At 43.2% G+C, this 17,651-nt stretch overlaps 1 protein-coding gene across 1 annotated transcript in view; it reads left to right on the forward strand.

The window, feature by feature from the left end:
• Positions 1 to 17,651, forward strand: part of LOC144696730 (ADP-ribosylation factor-like protein 8B-A) — a 107,388-nt gene that overhangs the window by 17,365 nt on the left and 72,372 nt on the right. The window contains exons 2-4 of the mRNA XM_078568388.1: positions 2,844 to 2,924; positions 16,338 to 16,411; positions 16,595 to 16,688. Coding sequence (XP_078424514.1) covers positions 2,844 to 2,924; positions 16,338 to 16,411; positions 16,595 to 16,688 — 249 coding nt within the window. The remainder of the gene's footprint in view (positions 1 to 2,843; positions 2,925 to 16,337; positions 16,412 to 16,594; positions 16,689 to 17,651) is intronic.

The following is a 17,651-nucleotide window of genomic DNA, read 5'->3' on the forward strand; positions in this document are numbered from 1 at the left end:
GTTGGGGAATCCCTCTCGGAACTTCACAAGTAAAGTTTGCATGCCCCCCCCATGCACCCCCGCCTGAGGTCTGACGCCACCCCCCCACCACACCTCCCACACCTCCTGACCTCTGATCTTCCCTCATACTCTGATCCGCCCCACCCGACAAATCTTATCCACTTACCTTAGACATTTACCTTCTCCCTGGCCTGTCAATTTCAATGGGGCCTTTAAATTTATCTGATTTACAGCCGCTAGTGCAGTAAAAATGGGGCATGTCCTTCTTCAGTCCGACTCTGCTGGACTGTGATGCTTGGCCTCAAGGACAGCTGCACTACCTGGATCTCGCCCGGCCTGAGTCAGGAGGTCAGGTGAGACAGGCACGGAAGCAATTTAGTGTAAGCAATTGGGCACGGAGTGGCAATCTGACACTGATTGCCATTCCGTGGAAGTTACAGTCAGTGTGAAACAAAGTAGAACCAACATTTTCAGTGTTTGATAATACAATGCTACCATCCACAACTAGTTCAAAATAAACCTGCTGGATCAGAAAACCCACTGGAAAGCGACCTCTTCTGGAAAGCACGTCTGATTGCAAAGTGTTTTTCTGGCAATACCTGCGCTGCTCAAGGCCTTGCTGCCTTGTCCTTGGAATAGGACATGAAGGGTTCTTGGGAGCTCCATTGTGGCCAATGTTTAACATATCCCAGACAGCCATTCAACAACAGCACTTGCCAGGTGCTCAACTGCTCCCAACACTAGTATCACCTCTCAAAATGTCACATGTTCTGACTGGACAAAGTTACTGTCTATTCAAATAGAAAGTTGGACCCTTCAGTTGTTCTCCTTTTCTATATAGACTTGGTTTTATTTTCTGCACCTGACCAGTTTATGATTAAAAACGCTTTGGTGTCATTTTAATTTCAAAATAAGTTTAATTTTACTTGAACCCTCCTCGGTGTGTCGCTTTTAATCCTCTCCGCAGCCAGTCACAGAATGAAGGATGCTGTCAGTGCTTTTGGAGTTGTCCTGACCACTGCTGCTCCTCCTCACCAATACCTGACAGAAAAGCTGGGGAGAGTGCAGGTGGCCAAATAGTGAGTGGGTGAGGCAAGGGAGGTGCAGAGAAGGCAGGTTGACCCCCCCAGCTGTGTGGCTCAGCATTAGCAGCGCATTGCGGATACAAGTCCAGGCTAAGTTGGGATTGCTGTTGTGGGGGAGGAGGCAGTTTGAATCCAATGAGTGGAGACTTTGCAAACAAGGCAGGGATGGTGCCAGATCCAGCTCTTTTTTTCTCTTCTGCCCCCAATCTTTAGTGGAACCCTTGAAACCTTGCAGACCTCTCAGGGGCCGTACACATCCCCACCACACCCCCCTTCTGCCCCAGTTGTGAACCCCGCTCTATCTCAAAATGATGTCAGATTTTTGCCCTCATCCCATATTAACATGTGCATTTTGCAGTGGGAAGGAGGGGGCACTGGTTCACTGGATACTAATCAGAGAGAAACTCTGCCTGAACTTTCACCCTCCTTGTCCATACTTCCTGTGTTCCCAAAGAGGCAAATCCAATTGCTCTGCTCAGGTTTCTGTCCCATCTAAGGTTAGCTAAACTCAAACACTTTGAAATTGGAATTTGTTTAGTTATAGAGTCATTTATGGCACAGAAGGCGCACATGGCATTTATGGCACATTTGGTCCATTGAGTCTATGCCATCTCTCGGTAGAGCAATCCAGTCAGTTCCATTCTTTTGCTTGATCCTATGGTCCTGCAAGATTAGTTCCTCCAAATCCCCATCTACTTTTCTTTAGAAATCAATGATTGTCTCAGTTTCTACCACCCTTCTCGGCAGCGGGTTCCAGGCCTTTATCACTCAACTGTGTTTTTAAAAAAAGGTTTGTCCTCACATGCCTTCCCGCCACCCCCCCACCCTCGCCGCATCACTTGTCTAAAACATTAAATCTCTACCCCCTAGCTCTTGTACCATGATCTGTATGATGGGAAAGCCACGTGTGTGTGCACCTACTCACCATGTTTGCATGGCTGAAATATGTTCACATGTACTGACAGCAGAATTGTGGCCCTGATTTCGCTGAAAACAAGTTTTCATGTCACAATTTCTTTGCAACTGAAGACATCTTGTACATGAAAGCCAGGACTCGTTTCTCTGGAATCCTTCAAAGGTAAGAGCAGGAGGAGTCCATTTGGCTTATCATATCTGTGCTATTGCTTGCACCATATTGGAGCTAATTAATCCAATCTAATGACATCAAAGGATATGGAGATAATGTGGGAAAGTGGTGTTGAGCTAGATGATCAGCCATTGAGTGGCGGAGCGGGCTCAATGGGCCGAATGGCCTACTGCACCTATGTTTCTTCCTTCCTATGTCCTGCTTTATCCTTGTACCATTTTAATACTTTTCTTTTCAAAGTGTTCATCTAATTTTCTCTTCAGTACTCTGATTGACTCAACTTCATTCTGTACTCAAGTAATCCTTTGAATAAAATTCTTTCGACTGTTTCTTGATGCTTTTTTTAATGCACTTTTGTTTGCATGACTGTGTGAGTGATTTTAGTTGTGGATCAGTGAAATAATCATTTATGTCTCTTTGTGCTTGCCTGCCCTGGTTGTGCTTGATGCTGGCACGGCACGCCTGAAATGGGAGATGTTCCATTTCCTGACACGAATATCTCCCACCCTGACATCCACAAAAAAGCATAGTTTTTTTTAAAAATCTAGCTGAAGACAGAATAAATATCTACTATGTTTTTTTTTATAGCTAAAAGAAATTTTCATACTTCTGATGATTTTACCTTAATTTGGTTCTGAACATTGAGCCGGTATTCTTGTTTTATTGTACAGTCTGGTCAATTCACTGAAGATATGATTCCAACTGTGGGATTCAACATGAGGAAATTAACAAAAGGAAATGTCACGATTAAGGTAAGTTGGCAGGATATATTTCTGCATCTCAATATTTCAGTTTTTGCAAGAAAATTAATCAAATGTTTTTTTTAATACACCGTAATAACTTTTAACGGTCTATCTTTTCTGTAAATGGTTTACTAAGAAACCCCATTTTAAGAAGTGCAATCTATTCACTTTCTTGCAGGCCCTATATACGAAAGAATTTGTGTGCACTCAGTCAGTCATGTCTATAGTAGGATGTACTGAGATGACATTAATTTTGTGTCTCCATGGGATAAACATTCTGAAAATATCAGTTTATTGAAGACCCAGGACATGTAAAACATACTTTATCCTGTGTTCATTTGGGTTCTGGAAGCTCGTGCGACTCTTTTTCTTCGCCTCATGATGGCTTATTTTTGTGCATCCATTTTATAATTTCAGCCCCTTTCAATTGCAACTCTTTGAAATGTTAGGAATTGGTGGAGCATGAGCAACATATTTACTTTGTTGTTTATAGTACAGTTGCGCTCTGGTGTGATGAGACACGTCATGGTGTACAAACTTTAAGTAATTGCCTCGCGATACCAGTGAAAGTGGAACTGGATTATCTGGTGAGATGTCTAATCCAGTTGTGATTAGATCAGTGGCATCTGAAATGAGCTGTGCGCAGCCACATGAGCTTTGCAAAGCCAAGTCTAACAGCTGGATGACTGCACAATTGAAAGCCACCTGTTTTAGGAAGATTAGTTTGCCTGAAATTTGAGAAAATTGCTGTAATAGAACTGCTTTGGAAGAACACGTTATCAATTGGAATAGTATCTGAGCATAATAACTAATTAGTTTTGAATGGTGTAAAGATGAGAATGCTCATCTTTCAATCCTAAATTCTAAGGATGAGTATACTTGCAAAAACAGAACAAATTAAAGGATGAAGGGTTTTTTTGTGCAGTAAACGTACTACGTCTCTTAACACCAACTCACTCTGTCTCACAGTCTCAAAATCATGGAACGTCATCAGTTTTCTTTTCCACTTGCAATCTACAGATTGTTAAAGCCCTTTTCATCACTTGTCACTGCTCCTTGATTTACCTGGTGTTCTTCCCTACTCTTTTCAGCCCTGGTGTTGTCCTGCATTACAGTCCATGACCCTTCATTAAGGTTTCTCAATCTTTAATATCAGGCTTAAAAATGAAATGTATAGCTGTGGCATTGGTACGAAATGGTGGTAGTAGCTCATGGCAGTGTCAGTTCAGTCAGCCAGAGAGGGGAAGCCGCACTATAGGGAATTTGAGTAAAGTGTCCCAGGTGGCTCGTGAGATGTGAATTGGTCACTCTGATACAGGTGCAAGGAGCAAAAAACATAGCAGTGACTAATGCAGAAAAGTCAGTTATTGTTAGTTGAGAAGGATATCTGAAAATCACATTCAAAAACATTAGACAAGATAAGTAGAAAGAAAGATTGATCTGCAACTGAGAGGGAGTAAAACCACCTTTTAGATCTGAATAAATATCAGTTGGGTAGAAATACTAGGGCTAGGAAATATAGATACATATAAGTTAACTTCACAATAAATGGAGAATGAGCTCTTATTTTCAATCAGGTTGACTTGGAAGTTTAAGTTTTGTACATGTTAGTGAATTAGATGCCTGCAGGACAATTGTACCAGGTAAGCTGTATCTCTTCCACTAAGAAAACAGGTAAGACTAGTTTTATATTTTTTAGAGGGCAGTGCATGAGGACTAGAAAATAGTGAGCTTTATCCTGATCATTTTGAAAAGAAATAGGAGCAACATTTGAATTGAATAATTCCAGCCTCTGCTATCGTGAGTGGATAAAATGTTGACATTTTATTCGAGCCTATAATTAGTCAAATAAACAGCAGACAGTGCAATATTAGAAGCCATCAATCCTACTTTACAATCTTAATAAAGTGTCTGAGGAGTTAACTATCTACAGGATTGAACAGTAGCTCAGCCATAAGTAAACAGGAAACAGTGATGAAAACTGGGTCAGCAATACAAAGCCAACTCTGACCACTTCCTTGTATTCCTCTCCACTTCCCCCCTCCCACTTTCTTCTGTGTCTGTACTGTTATGATCCCCATGTGGGAATCGTAAACTAAAATAACCAAATTTACTGAATGACTTCCAAATGAAGAAATTCCCAACAAGATTCCACTTTTTGTAGCTTTTACTTTAACATGACTTGGAACCGATACAATTTAAGCATGAATTAACAAGCAAACAATACTTTGAATAAAAAGGTAAATTTCACTTTAAATAATCGATGCAACAAAGATACGTCTCACATAACCACACACATTCCCCTTCAACATGTATGGTATTACGTAGTTACTCAGTTCCACAATATGCTGTTCTTTACTCAAGCAGGTTAGGTCAGGAGTCCTATTCGACAACAGCTTTCGCTCCAAGTTTCACAGGTACCATTATCATCAGCAAGGTACCTCCACGAATCCTCTCTCCCTCAGGTCACAACAGCCCCGATGATGCCGAATTCTTTTTCAGCCAACCAATCAATAATACCGGTTCACGGTTTGGCCACTTCTGGGAAAACACCCAGCTCTTTAGCATCTCCCAGCTATTCACACAGCTTTCCAGCTTATAGACCTTTTTAGCCAGCTCACACAGTACCTCCGAGAATTCCTGCCTTCATTTCTGCCAAACGGAAAAACTGGCCTCTTCCTGAGAGAAAGAGTTGCTGCTTCTCCTCACAAGAATTCTGTGTTCTGTTTTCTCATTATGTCTGCATCTGTGTGCTGATTACCTTCACTTTCCAGCTCCTCTGCTTGTAGCTCTCTTTTGTGTTTGCAAGTCACATGGCTTCTTTCTTAACTTCCTTCCTGTTGGTACTGCTTCTAGCTCAAGAGTCAACAGGTCACATGGGCCAAGATATTTTATTATCCAAGAAAATTCCAATTGATTCCTTTACAATTGATGCAAAATCTTAAGTCATTTTCAAACATTCTTAAAAACAATTACAGATTCCACAGACCTTTTAAAGAAATTGCACATTTTCCTTACTGCTTATGGGTCAAATGATGACACAGCACCTGGATAAAACCCTTGCCCAAGTCACTTGCAATTGCAATTTCAGATTGCCATCTGTCTCTGACTCCCCATTCATTTTGACATTTATGTAACCACCAATCTGTCCAATCAGACCCACTTGTCCACTTTTTTTCCCTTGCCCCCATTAAATCCATTACTGTCTCACCCTAGTTGTTCCCCATGGAATGGACTTCATTTCTGCTCTCTTAAGTCCAAGAGAGGCAGACTTGAATGTCTGTATCGATAACCGGTTTAACCATCCATCACAAAATCTGGTTGGACCACATTGAGCACTGTTGAGCCTGACTACCCAAATTGTTCACTATTCATTAATCATCCAAGAATGCTAGCTTCTTCACCACAAACCGTCTCCTTAAACCACTCTCTCCGTCCTCCAGCCGCACCTCCAATAACAAGTGCGAGGGGATCATGAAGTTTTTTTGTCATAAAGACTGAGACTTGAGTTCAGCTACCTCTGTTGCTTCCACCACTTCACCTGGCCAACCAGACCATACTTCTCCTAATGTTCCTAGCTGCCCTAGCCCAGAACTTAGCCCAGATTCTATCCCATCTCCCATCGTACCCAGGAGACCCACCTCGTGCACCCTCAATCCTATTGCCAGCAAACTGCTGACCACCCAACTTCCCTTTCTGGCCTCTATTTTAGCTGAAGTTGCTTATGGTACCCCCTCCCAATCAAATCTATCGGCTCACCCCTCTCCTTAAACAACCTTTGATCCCTCTCTTCTTGCAAACTGTCACCCCATGCCCAACCCCCTTTTCCTCCAAAGTCCTCAAGTGTGTCATAGCCTTGCAAATTTGTGCCCATCTTTCTGGCAATTCTATGTTCTATTCCCTTATCAGGTTTCCTCCCCCATTCAGTACCGAAGTGGCCCTTATCAAAATCGCAAATTACATTTTTTGTCACTGACCGTGGTAAATTGTCCCCCCCTCATTCTTCTTGATCTGTCTGCAGCCTTCAACACGGTTAACCACATCCTTCTCCTCAAAGATTCTACTTTATCCAGCTGGGTGGGGCTGTCTTGTCTGGTTCCATTCATGTCTATTGAATAGCAGCCACAGAATTGCATCCCTTTCTGTTCCCAAGCTTTTGCCTTTGGTACTTTCAAGGATCGAGCCTTCGCCCCTTTCTACATAATGCCCCTCGGCAACATCATCTGAAAACACACCAGGTTCCACTTGTAAAGTGATGGCACTTGGCGCTACTTCATCAAAATTTCTCTTGACTCCTCCAGACTGCCTCTGATTCAGTCACACTTGCCTAATATCCTGTACTGGATGTGCAGAAATTTCCTCCAGTTAAATATTGGGAAAATTGATTTCATTGTCTTTGGTTGCTGTGGCAAACTCTGTTTTATTCCAGAAAGCCAGTTGGTGAAGAGTATAGTTAGAGACAATGTTTACACACTTTTAAACATTTATTTACACAGTTACACTTTAGAAGCAAACACCTCCTACACCACCAACAACCACAGTTGCAGTCTGTGTCTTTTAGTGAATCCCCAGTTAAAGTCCACCACCAAGCCTACAATTTGAACATCATAAATACACTATTAACACTCCATTCCTTAACTGTTCACTCCATTACACTCCCTGGAAACTGGCTAAAGCTGAGCCAGACAGTTTACAATCTTAGTGCCACGTTTGACCCCAAGATAAGCTTCCGACTACATCCGCTCAGTCGCTAAGACCGTCTGCTTCCGCCTTCGTAATGGTGCTCAATTCAGATCCTCCCTCAGATAATCTGCTGCTGAAACCCTGCTCCATACCTATCATTACCTCTAGACTTGATCATTCCAATGCTGTCTTGGCTGGCCTCCCATCCCATATAAAGTTGTGGTCATCCAAATCTCTGCTACTTGCACAAAGTCCCATTCACCCATCATCCCTCAGTTTGCTGACTTACGTTGGTTTATGGTCCAGCAACTCTTCATTTTAAAATTTTCATCCTTGATTTCAAAACTGTCCATGAGCTCACCTTTCCCTACCCCGTAACCTCCTCCAGCCCTACAATCCTTGGAGATCCCTGCACTTCTCCAACTCTAGCCTCTGGGTTATCCCTAACTTTAAGAGTTCCACGATTGGCGGTCATGCTTTCATTGCCTTAGCCCCTAAGCTTTGGAGTTCCCTCCCTAAACCTCTCTGCTTTTCTACCTCTCTGCATTTTAAAGATGCTACTTAAAAGTTTTATTGATTGAAGTTTTTCATCATCTGCCCTGATTGCTCCTGTGGTGATGTCAAATCTTGATTGATAACACACCTGAGTCCTTGGGACATTTTGCTATGTTAAAAGTGCTATATAAATGCAGATTGTTAATGCAGAATGGTAATAAAGGTGTGTTAGCGCTGAATAGTGAAATCCTGCAATGGTCTGTTGAGAGTTCTTTTGTGTTTGTCATCCCTAAGCTATAAGGTGGAAGGTACCTTGTAATTTATATGTATCTTGTTTAATGTCACAAATAGGTTCCTGTACACAGTGTTGCAGTTCTTTTCTATGTGGGGAGGCTACAAGTTTAAGTTGAAATGATCACAATTCAATGTTCAATTCTGATGATGGGCAAGGCATTTCAATACATGTCGGGAGGAGGCAAACCCTATTGCTGTTCTGGAGAGAATGCTATTGTTCCAGATACAGAAAATGATCTACATTCTCCAGGATCTTGCTGTTGACTTAATCGACAGGGGAAGGTATTGTGCTGTGGGTTCTGGTTGGAAGAGGACTTTAGTTTTCCAGGTATTTAGTCAAGCAACTATTTTTCCATATGCTTTGGAGGTGTCGTTGACACTGACTGGAACGACCCCATTGGCGTCAGATGACATGGCGGGCGGGGACAATATGGCGAGACAGCCAAAAATCGGTTTCACGCTGTCATGAAACCAGTTTGCGACCGTTCGCTCAGCCTGTCGATGGCGGGCTGCGATTCCCGCTGCCACATGTCAGGAACCTAATTTCAGTGCTTTAACATCTCATTATAAGCCTTGCTCATCAGAATCATCCCCCCATCGCTGGATCATCCGAGCACGTTGGTGTGATTACATGCTGATGTGTTTCACAACTGTACATAAGTGACGCACACCAGGTGACCTGTCAGGTCTTTTGGGACTTTGAGGTTTGTTTGCCTACCTTGCTTCGGGCAGCATTTACTGTCATCAGTGCCAGGCTTCGCAGACAGCACCACATCACTTTCAGGTGGGCTCACAGGCAGATCTCTAACTACCAGACCATGAGGCGGGGGTGGCTTTTCAATGGCTGTAGGACTAGGGCTTCCTTGGGGAAGGGGGGATGTGGCCTCAGGCAAAGGAAGAGGCTGCAGGGTGAGGGCTGTACTGGGGAAGGGGGGTATCCCAGGATGTGTGTGGGGATGTATGTTGACCTGTGCAAGTGGCCTCAAGATGGTGAGGGCTGAGGAGGCAGCCTCCAGAGGAGATGAGACCAGATGGAGATATGAGGGTGTGTCTGAGAAAGTGCGTGGTGATTGTGAGTGTGTGAATCTAGAGTGATAAGATAGTTGCCTTACCCTGGTGGCACGGGTGAGATCATTCATCCGTTTACTGCACTGGATGGCTGACACCTTTTGTGCAGCATTGGCACTGAGATGGAGTGGGTGAGACTGATAGGCCTCCTGTGGCCAGAGTAGGGGTAGAGGATATTGTGATGGGCCTCCACGGTGTCCAGAAGGTGTCCCAGGGACGTGTCACTGAAACGGGGGTTGGGGGGGGAGGTGACGGACTGCACTTTTCTTGGGCTTTTGGAGCCATGTCTTCACCAGATTAGTCCTGAGCTGCAAGCATTGAGAACTGTGCACGTCGCAGCCGTTTAAATATGGCGCCCTGTGTGAGCAAGCAGCAAGGTAACGGTGTGGCGGGCAAATCAAAGGCCCCCTGCCAGTGAGACAGCATATTCCTGTGGCTGCATAATTAATGAGGCAGGAATGGGATGATACGGTGCGAAAACCCGCCATTGCAGCCGCTGGGTAAAACGATGTTTTTCCCGCCTGCTACCGCACTTTGTGCAAATTTGGGGCGATTCCACCCAATGACTGAGAGCTCAGCTTTTGAGTGAGCGCACACACAAGTATCACCTGTATGCTGAAGCTCAGTGACTGAGGCTTGAGTGGTTTTGGATTAGGATTGAAGGTGTAGGTTGAACAGTTTCCCGTCTGTCCTATAGATTATCACCACGTCTGTGGGTAATTTGCTGGAGGTGAGGTGCAGGATTGCTGTGAGGGAAATGGAGAAGAGGCTTGGTGCAAAAAGCAACCCGGAAGAAGTTAAACCTTCCCACTGACACGTGAGCCACCCTGGCTTGTAGCTAATCAAAATGGAGAGGGTTCATTCGCGAAGGCCACAAATACACCGAGAGACTTCATCAGGAACATGCAGAAACAAAGTCAAGGCTTTGGAGAGAGTGCACAAACCTCCAAAGAAGTCATCTATCCAACCCCTGCCCCACATGTGGCAGAGTCTGCAGATCACACATTGGACTTGTCAGCCATCTTAGAACCTGTCGAACTGGAGTGGAAACAAGTCATTCTCAATCCCAAGGGGCTACCTAAGAAAATTGTCCCAGGAAGATTTCCTATGCAATGGATTGTTTATGTAATTCCATACATGCCAATTGTGGCATTTTAGACTCCAGTGAGCACTAGCTGTGGCTCACCCCTGGCGCTGTGCTCCAGTCTTGCCTACTGCTGCTCTAGGGGTGTAAATGTCACAGTTTTGTGGACAGGAGTGCGATACCCTTGCTTGTGAAATCAGCAGTTTGCACCCACAGTGTAGTGATGTATATTCCTTGGAGTGACAGTGAGTAGGGACAGGGCAGATAAGGAGTGTCATTGAACATGGAGAGGATTACTTGCCTGAAATGGAGGCTGGAAGGTGATAAGTGCCTGTTTTAATTGAGGAGAACAGAAAGAAAGGTAGAAGTATGAATTGGGAGAGAAGAGAGAAAAGTATGAATCATGGGCAGAGGAGGGGGAAATAATACCAGCACGAATGAAAGCACGAGGGGAAGAAACGTGGCACTTTTAATTGAGAAGAGTATCTTGATGAACGGGGGCAGAAGGAAATAGCCAAAGGCCAGGATTTTCTAGCCCCGTCGCGGGTGGGACCCGCCGCGGGCGAGGCGGTGCCCCAGCCAGAAGTCTGTTGACTTGTGGCGGGACAGGAAGATCCCGGCAATGGGCAGGTGCGGAAAATCCCCCCCAAAATGTCTTTGTGTTACTGATGTCCATATCCACCACTTTAAAATTGACCTAATGGAGAATGGGTGACAATTTCACTGCTAGAAATGAGAAGTCCCACAATTTCCCGATGTGCAAGTGATAATGAGCGTTCATTGAGGTTAAGCTACAGCTAGCCCATGCCCTGCTCTATTTTCAGGATAACTGCATAGCATAGGTCTTTCTTCAAGAGTGCTTTTGGTTTTCTTTGTGAACACGTTGGGTTTTTGAAGCTGGTAATCAGTTTTGCTCATTTTCCAGCTCGGCCTAAATCCATGTGCTTCATGTGACATTCATTAGGAATTTGGGTTCAAATACCAAACACAAAACCTGTGTAGGGGCAAAATCTGGTCTGGATTCCAACACCTGATTGCCATCCATGACAATGTAAGGCGGTGTCTGGTTTTTTTTTTGTGTGTCGCTGCCTTTAAACTATATTCAGGAATATATTAAAAAAGAACATGGAATGAGAAAGGTCACCCAGCTGAAGCCTATATCTTCCAAAGATGATGTTTAAAAATCCCCCAAGTTCATGACTGCACCCCACTTTAAATCTGCTAGTGAAAAGTGCTGCAAACTGTCCCCAGTAACCTTCTGGGCCATCAAGTGGACCTCGGTCCAGCAGCATGGCCAACTTTGTATTCATGGAGTTTTTAGTTATGCTTACCTATACTTACCAAGCAACTTTCAATCCTGTTCTTACAGATGTACCTGGGTATTTATGCAAATCGAAAAGCGCAATACCTGTACTGCAGATGTTGGAAATCTGAAATAATAACAGAAAATGCTGGAAAACGAAACTCAGCAGGTCACAGACAGATGCTGCCTAACCTGCTGAGTCTTGTTCCAGCATTTTCTGGAGCAGTTTTTTTGGGTGGGGTGGAGTTAACCAGCATCTCAATTAACTAACTTACGCTGTAAGTCTTTGCCCCATAGCTATTTATCAGTGGGGAGGGTTGCTTGGCAAGTTAACTTTGAACTGGCTAGTGTACAATGGTGAGCACAGTTCAGTGCAGAGATGAACCCTGCCAGTTGCACAGTGTGCCATTAAGACCTTTGGTATAACCTTACTCTGTTACACTGTCTTAGCACTGAAATAATGAAGAAGATGGTTGATGAGCATGAGTAGCTGCCCCTGTAGTTTGACTGCAGATGAATAAACTCATCTATGGAGTTCTAAAGATTAAAATCTACTTATAACTAAGCAGAGAACTAAATTATATTAAAACTGAGGGCTGTACCATGGAAGATAAAAATGTGTAATCTTGTGACTGTGAAATTGAATCAAACAGCATTAAAGAATCAAGAGATCATTTATAGTGAGACAATTACTGTGCAAATTTTTACAATCCTTTCAGTGTTAATCTAAGAAAGCACAGAAGCCATTAAAGATGGTCAGCATAGTTTTATAATTGAGGTTTTGCTTTGTATATCTACTGGAATTCCTTGAGGACATAAATAAATTAGTGAATAAAGGTTATCCATTATTACTTGAACTTTCAGAAGCATTCTGAGTTCCAAATGTGCAGCTTTTAAAGGAGCTTAAGGCAGGTCAGATGAGCTGCATTTTTTAACTGGTTTGAAATTTAGCTTGGCAACAAAAGGAGGATGCAGCTACAAATGGAAAAGGATCTTGGGGGAGGTGAGGGGTTGCAGTGAATGCCATTCCTTCCGTGTGTTCTGGGTCCCCTGCTGTTCACACTATGCAGGTTAGAAAGAGGCAGTGACATTGGCAGTGCTGAACTCTGGCTAATGAAAAGTAGACTTCAGATCTTGGTGCATTAAATGGATGGACAAGGGAAAGGCAGATGGAACTTGTTGAGAGTAAAAAGCCAGTAAAGCACATTAGTACATGAAATTGGTTGGAGCCCATTGGCACAGGTTTCTTTAAACTGTAACACAGTGACTAATGGGTAATTTTACAATGCCTCTATTGATTAACACAGATAAATGTGTAAATCTAGTTTTCTACTTTCTCAACCTTCTCTTACTACTTGCATTTCGACATTATATGAGAATACCAAAATTGAAATACTACTCCTTGTAAGGAGTATCTAACTGGATCCATAACATATCAGTTTCTTCAGTGAATAAGCTGATTTCCTTACCAGCGTGAATTTTCCTGAGCTAACAAGATCAGTATAATTCCACTTTGTCATAATCAGCAGTGTCTTATTACATGTAATTGCTATTTAATGGAGTGAAACTTTTAATTATCAGTCAGCCTTTGATTATGTAATATTCTGTACCCCTGCCACCTCGCCCCGCTCCACCCCCCACCCCCAATTCTGCCGACAGCTTGATCAAAAACAGATTATTTAGCTGGCCATTCTTTTGTGTGACTCTTATCCTTGCAGTCAATAGATTACAGTTTCCTGAAACTTAGGAACCAATATTTAAAAAAATTTATTATTCACTTACGGGATATGGGCTTCGCTGGCTGGGCCAGCATCTATTGCCCATCCCTAGTTGTCTTTGAGAAGGTGAGCTGCCTTCTCGAACCGCTGCAGTCCATGTGGTGTAGGTACACTAACAGTGCTGTTAGGAAGGGAATTCCAGGATTTTGACCCAGCGACAGTGAAGGAACGGCAATATATTTCCAAGTCAGGATGGTGCGTGACTTGGAGGGGAACTCCCAGGTGGTGGTGTACCCAGGCATCTGCTGCCCTTGTCCTTCTAGATGGCAGTGGTTGTGAGTTTGGAAGGTGCTGTCTAAGGAGCCTTTGTTGCCAAGCTAAATATGCAATAGTGCGTCTCTTCTTTGGTTTTGTAAGGTTCAGGCCCAATTCAAAAGTGAAATGGGTACCGTCTGAGTACACATCGTAATTTAAAACATTACAATTTAAGATTCTCACTTCTTTCTTAGAAAATATAGTATAGTAATTATGGTTTCATTTAGTATGCAATGTACCTTTAAGAATAATACTTGTTAAGGAAGACCACATGATCTGTAGTAACCAATAGGAGAGTAGAGTGGGCTACCTCAGCAGTCAGTGCAGAGATAGAGTTGGAGTTGACAGCACACATGTAGTTGCTTCTGAGTATGTTGTAAATAAACTTAATGTTTCCACCAAAGAAGTGTCTGCAGATCAACTTGATCATTAATAGTACAACTTGGCCACCCTAGAACATATAGGTTAATAGTTAATATTATTGCAATATGAAGACAAATCAGTAGTGGTGTGATGTTAACATAGTTCAAGTCAGTCTGATTAACTCTCTCCTTGTGTTAGAATGTGTCCCATTTATGGACACCTACTTTAGGAAGAATGTAAAGCCATGGAAAAGGCAGAAAAGAGAAAATGAGAGGCAGAGGTTCTGGACTTAATTTTAGGGAATGAAGCTGGAAAGGTGGAAGGGATATAAGTGGAGAGCACTTTGATGGAAGTGATCATAATCCAGGTAGATTTAGGGTTGTTATGGAAAAGAACAAAGAGAGAGCCAGAATAAAAGTTCGGAACTGGGGGTAAAGGTTATCGGAGGTAGATGGGAATGTGGGATTTGAAACACAAAGAGATCAGCCATGATCTTATTGAATGCAGAGCACGCTCAAGGGCTGAATGGCCTATTTCATATGTTTGTATATCCATAGGCTAGTCGGATGGGTGGAACAGTGGCAAATGGAGGTCAGTTTGGAGAAGTGTGAGATAATGCATTTGGGGAAGGTTACCAAGGTAAGGGCATACACAATAAATGTTAGGATACTGAGATATATAGAGGAATAGAGGGACCTTGGAGTTCATGTGCATAGATCCTTGAAGGTGGTTGGACAGGTAGATAAGGTGATCAAGAATACACATGGGATACTTGCCTTTAGTAGTCAAGGAGCAGAATATAAGAAGTGAGAGTTTATGCTCGAACTGTATAAAACACTAATTATGCCACTTCTGCGTGCAGTTCTGGTAATCACAAGATAGGAAAGACGTAATTGTAGTAGAGAGTACAGAGGAGATTTACAAGCATATTGGAGAATCTTAGTTATAAGAAAAGATTGGATAGGGTAGGGTTGTTTTCCTTGGAACAGAGGACGCTGAGGGGAGACCTAATTGAAGTAGTTAAAATCATGAGGGTCTGGATTAAGTAGTAGGAAGGCCTTGTCCCCTATGTTGACGGGTTCATAATCGGGGGCATCGGTTTAATAGATAGCTGGGTAATAGGTAGGGGGATTCAAGGGGAATTTTTTTCACCCAGAGTGTGGTGGGCATCTGAAACTCTCTGCCTGAAAGGATGGTAGAGGCAGAAACCCTCATAACATTTAAAAAGTACTTTGGTATGCATGTGAAGTTGCAAAGAGATGAATAGTGTGATTAGGCTGGATGGCTTCTTGTTGGCCTGCGTGGACATGATAGGCTGAATGGCCTCTTTCCAAGCAATAAATTTCTATGATTCTATGATTTTTATGAATATAACATGGGATGAGAGGCTTTAGCAATGAGAGATTCAAGAAAAGCAGTCTCTTTCACTAGAACAGAGACAATAATGAGGGCACACATTTAAGATCGTTACAAAATAAATGAAAGGAAAGGTTAGGAGAATTTTTTTGTACACATTTTTGGGACATGGAATACTCTACTAGAACTATTGGTGGTAGAAGAATCCAGAATAGCGAAATGGACAAACAGAGATAAAAATTAAAAGGGTGTAGGAAAAGGGCACAGGAATAGGGCTAAATCTCATTCAGAGAGCTGGTGCAGAAATTATTCTGAGAGTGTGCACGCACTGGGAAAATAAAAAAGAGTTTATCCTTGGGTTGGCCTTAAGTTTGCTGACGCCAATAAAGTCCGTCTGAGTAACCCTGTCCTTACAGTTGCCTTTTGAATTGTGTGACACATGTTGTCTCTTTTTTCGTCTCCAAATCTTTTGGTGGCCTGACTTCTGCCTTTGCTGTTCCCTGGTTTTACTGCCGGTTGTAGAATACTGTGAATGATGCCACCCTTACTGTTAGAGCTCTCTTAGATAATTTTGTTGTGAGGCTACCAACAGTAATATAATATAAGCTTGATGGAACTTACTGCGTGCCACAATATGCTTTCCTCAGAGAGAAAACTGGATTAAGTTGCAGTATGCTCTGCTGTCCAGTTATAAATATCATTCGAGTGCTGCATAAATGTATGTGTGTGTCTTTTTCCTGCAGATTTGGGATATTGGTGGTCAGCCAAGATTCCGAAGTATGTGGGAACGTTACTGCAGAGGAGTCAATGCTATTGTGTAAGTTTTCAAATTATAAAATGAGATCTTTGTACTTGTTTTAATTTCACATGTCTTACTCTCCTTCTGCCCCCACCCAACCAACTCAGTTTCCTTTGTTTGAGTTTGTTTCACATTTCAACTGAACAGTTCCGTTGAGTGCACTTAAATATCATTTACCCTAATATTTGCCTTGTTTTTAAGCTACATGGTGGATGCTGCAGACTTTGAAAAGATTGAAGCTTCAAAGAATGAACTTCACAATTTATTAGACAAACCACAGTTGCAAGGAATTCCAGTAAGTCTAACTTTTATTATCCTTGGTCCAGATTTTCACTGCAACAGAGAGCCTCTCCGTCTTGGTGAAAATCTTGGAAATGGCCAGAAATTCTAAGCCCCACCTTCGAACACGGCATTTCCTATTTCTGTGGGGCTGGCAGTGGAGTTGGGCCGGGGTTCGCGCATATACTGTTTATGGAGGCAGCTGGCCATTGAAATCACCAGCTACCTCCCCTGAAGTGGGATTTTGGTGGACCATGAATGTGAAACTCCGAGTGTGTAGATTAGACCAGGTAAGAGGAGGTCTGAACTTGGTGGATTCGTTTGGATAGTCAGGATACTCCTTTAGATAGGTAAGATACCCCTTTGAATATGGTTCCAGGACACCTTGGGGAGAGGTAAGGCACCCTTTGGGAGAGGTACTGCACTGTTTGGGATTGTTAAATGTAATCATGATTGTGTGTAAAAAAAAAAGTGCATAAACTCATTGAAAATGCCAAAGAACTGTCAAGCTGTCAAAGAACTGTCAAGCTGTCAGAGGATACTAGGTGAGTTAGCATGGAGGGACTAAGGCCAAAGTGTGGTAGTGGGGGTGCGTGGGTTGGCTTAAGTTGGCATGGGGATATAAAGGGGCATGGGAATATGGGGGAAATATGGAGGGCATAGGGGGTATGAGGGGGCCATGGGGGGCATGGGGCAGCATAGGTTGGAATGGATGGGGCATGGGGAGTGAGGAGAGGGGAGGGGTGATGGTTTTAGGGCTGCTTTGTTTTTTAATCTTTTTTAAAATAACGTAAAAGTGCCTTAGCACAGAGACAGGCCTCCAAACCCGGCAGCCTCCGCACTTGGTCAAAGTGGCGGGCCCGACTTCTGACATAGCCCGCCCTCCCAGAATGAAATTCTGACCTGCGGGCAGCCATTTCTAAAGGCCAGGCTCTCGGAGCCGGGAATTCTCCCGTCTCTGCGCACCTGACCCGGCAGC

The sequence above is a fragment of the Cetorhinus maximus genome, chromosome 22, assembly GCF_964194155.1.
Source record: "Cetorhinus maximus chromosome 22, sCetMax3.hap1.1, whole genome shotgun sequence".
NCBI classification, from domain to species: Eukaryota; Metazoa; Chordata; class Chondrichthyes; order Lamniformes; family Cetorhinidae; genus Cetorhinus; species Cetorhinus maximus.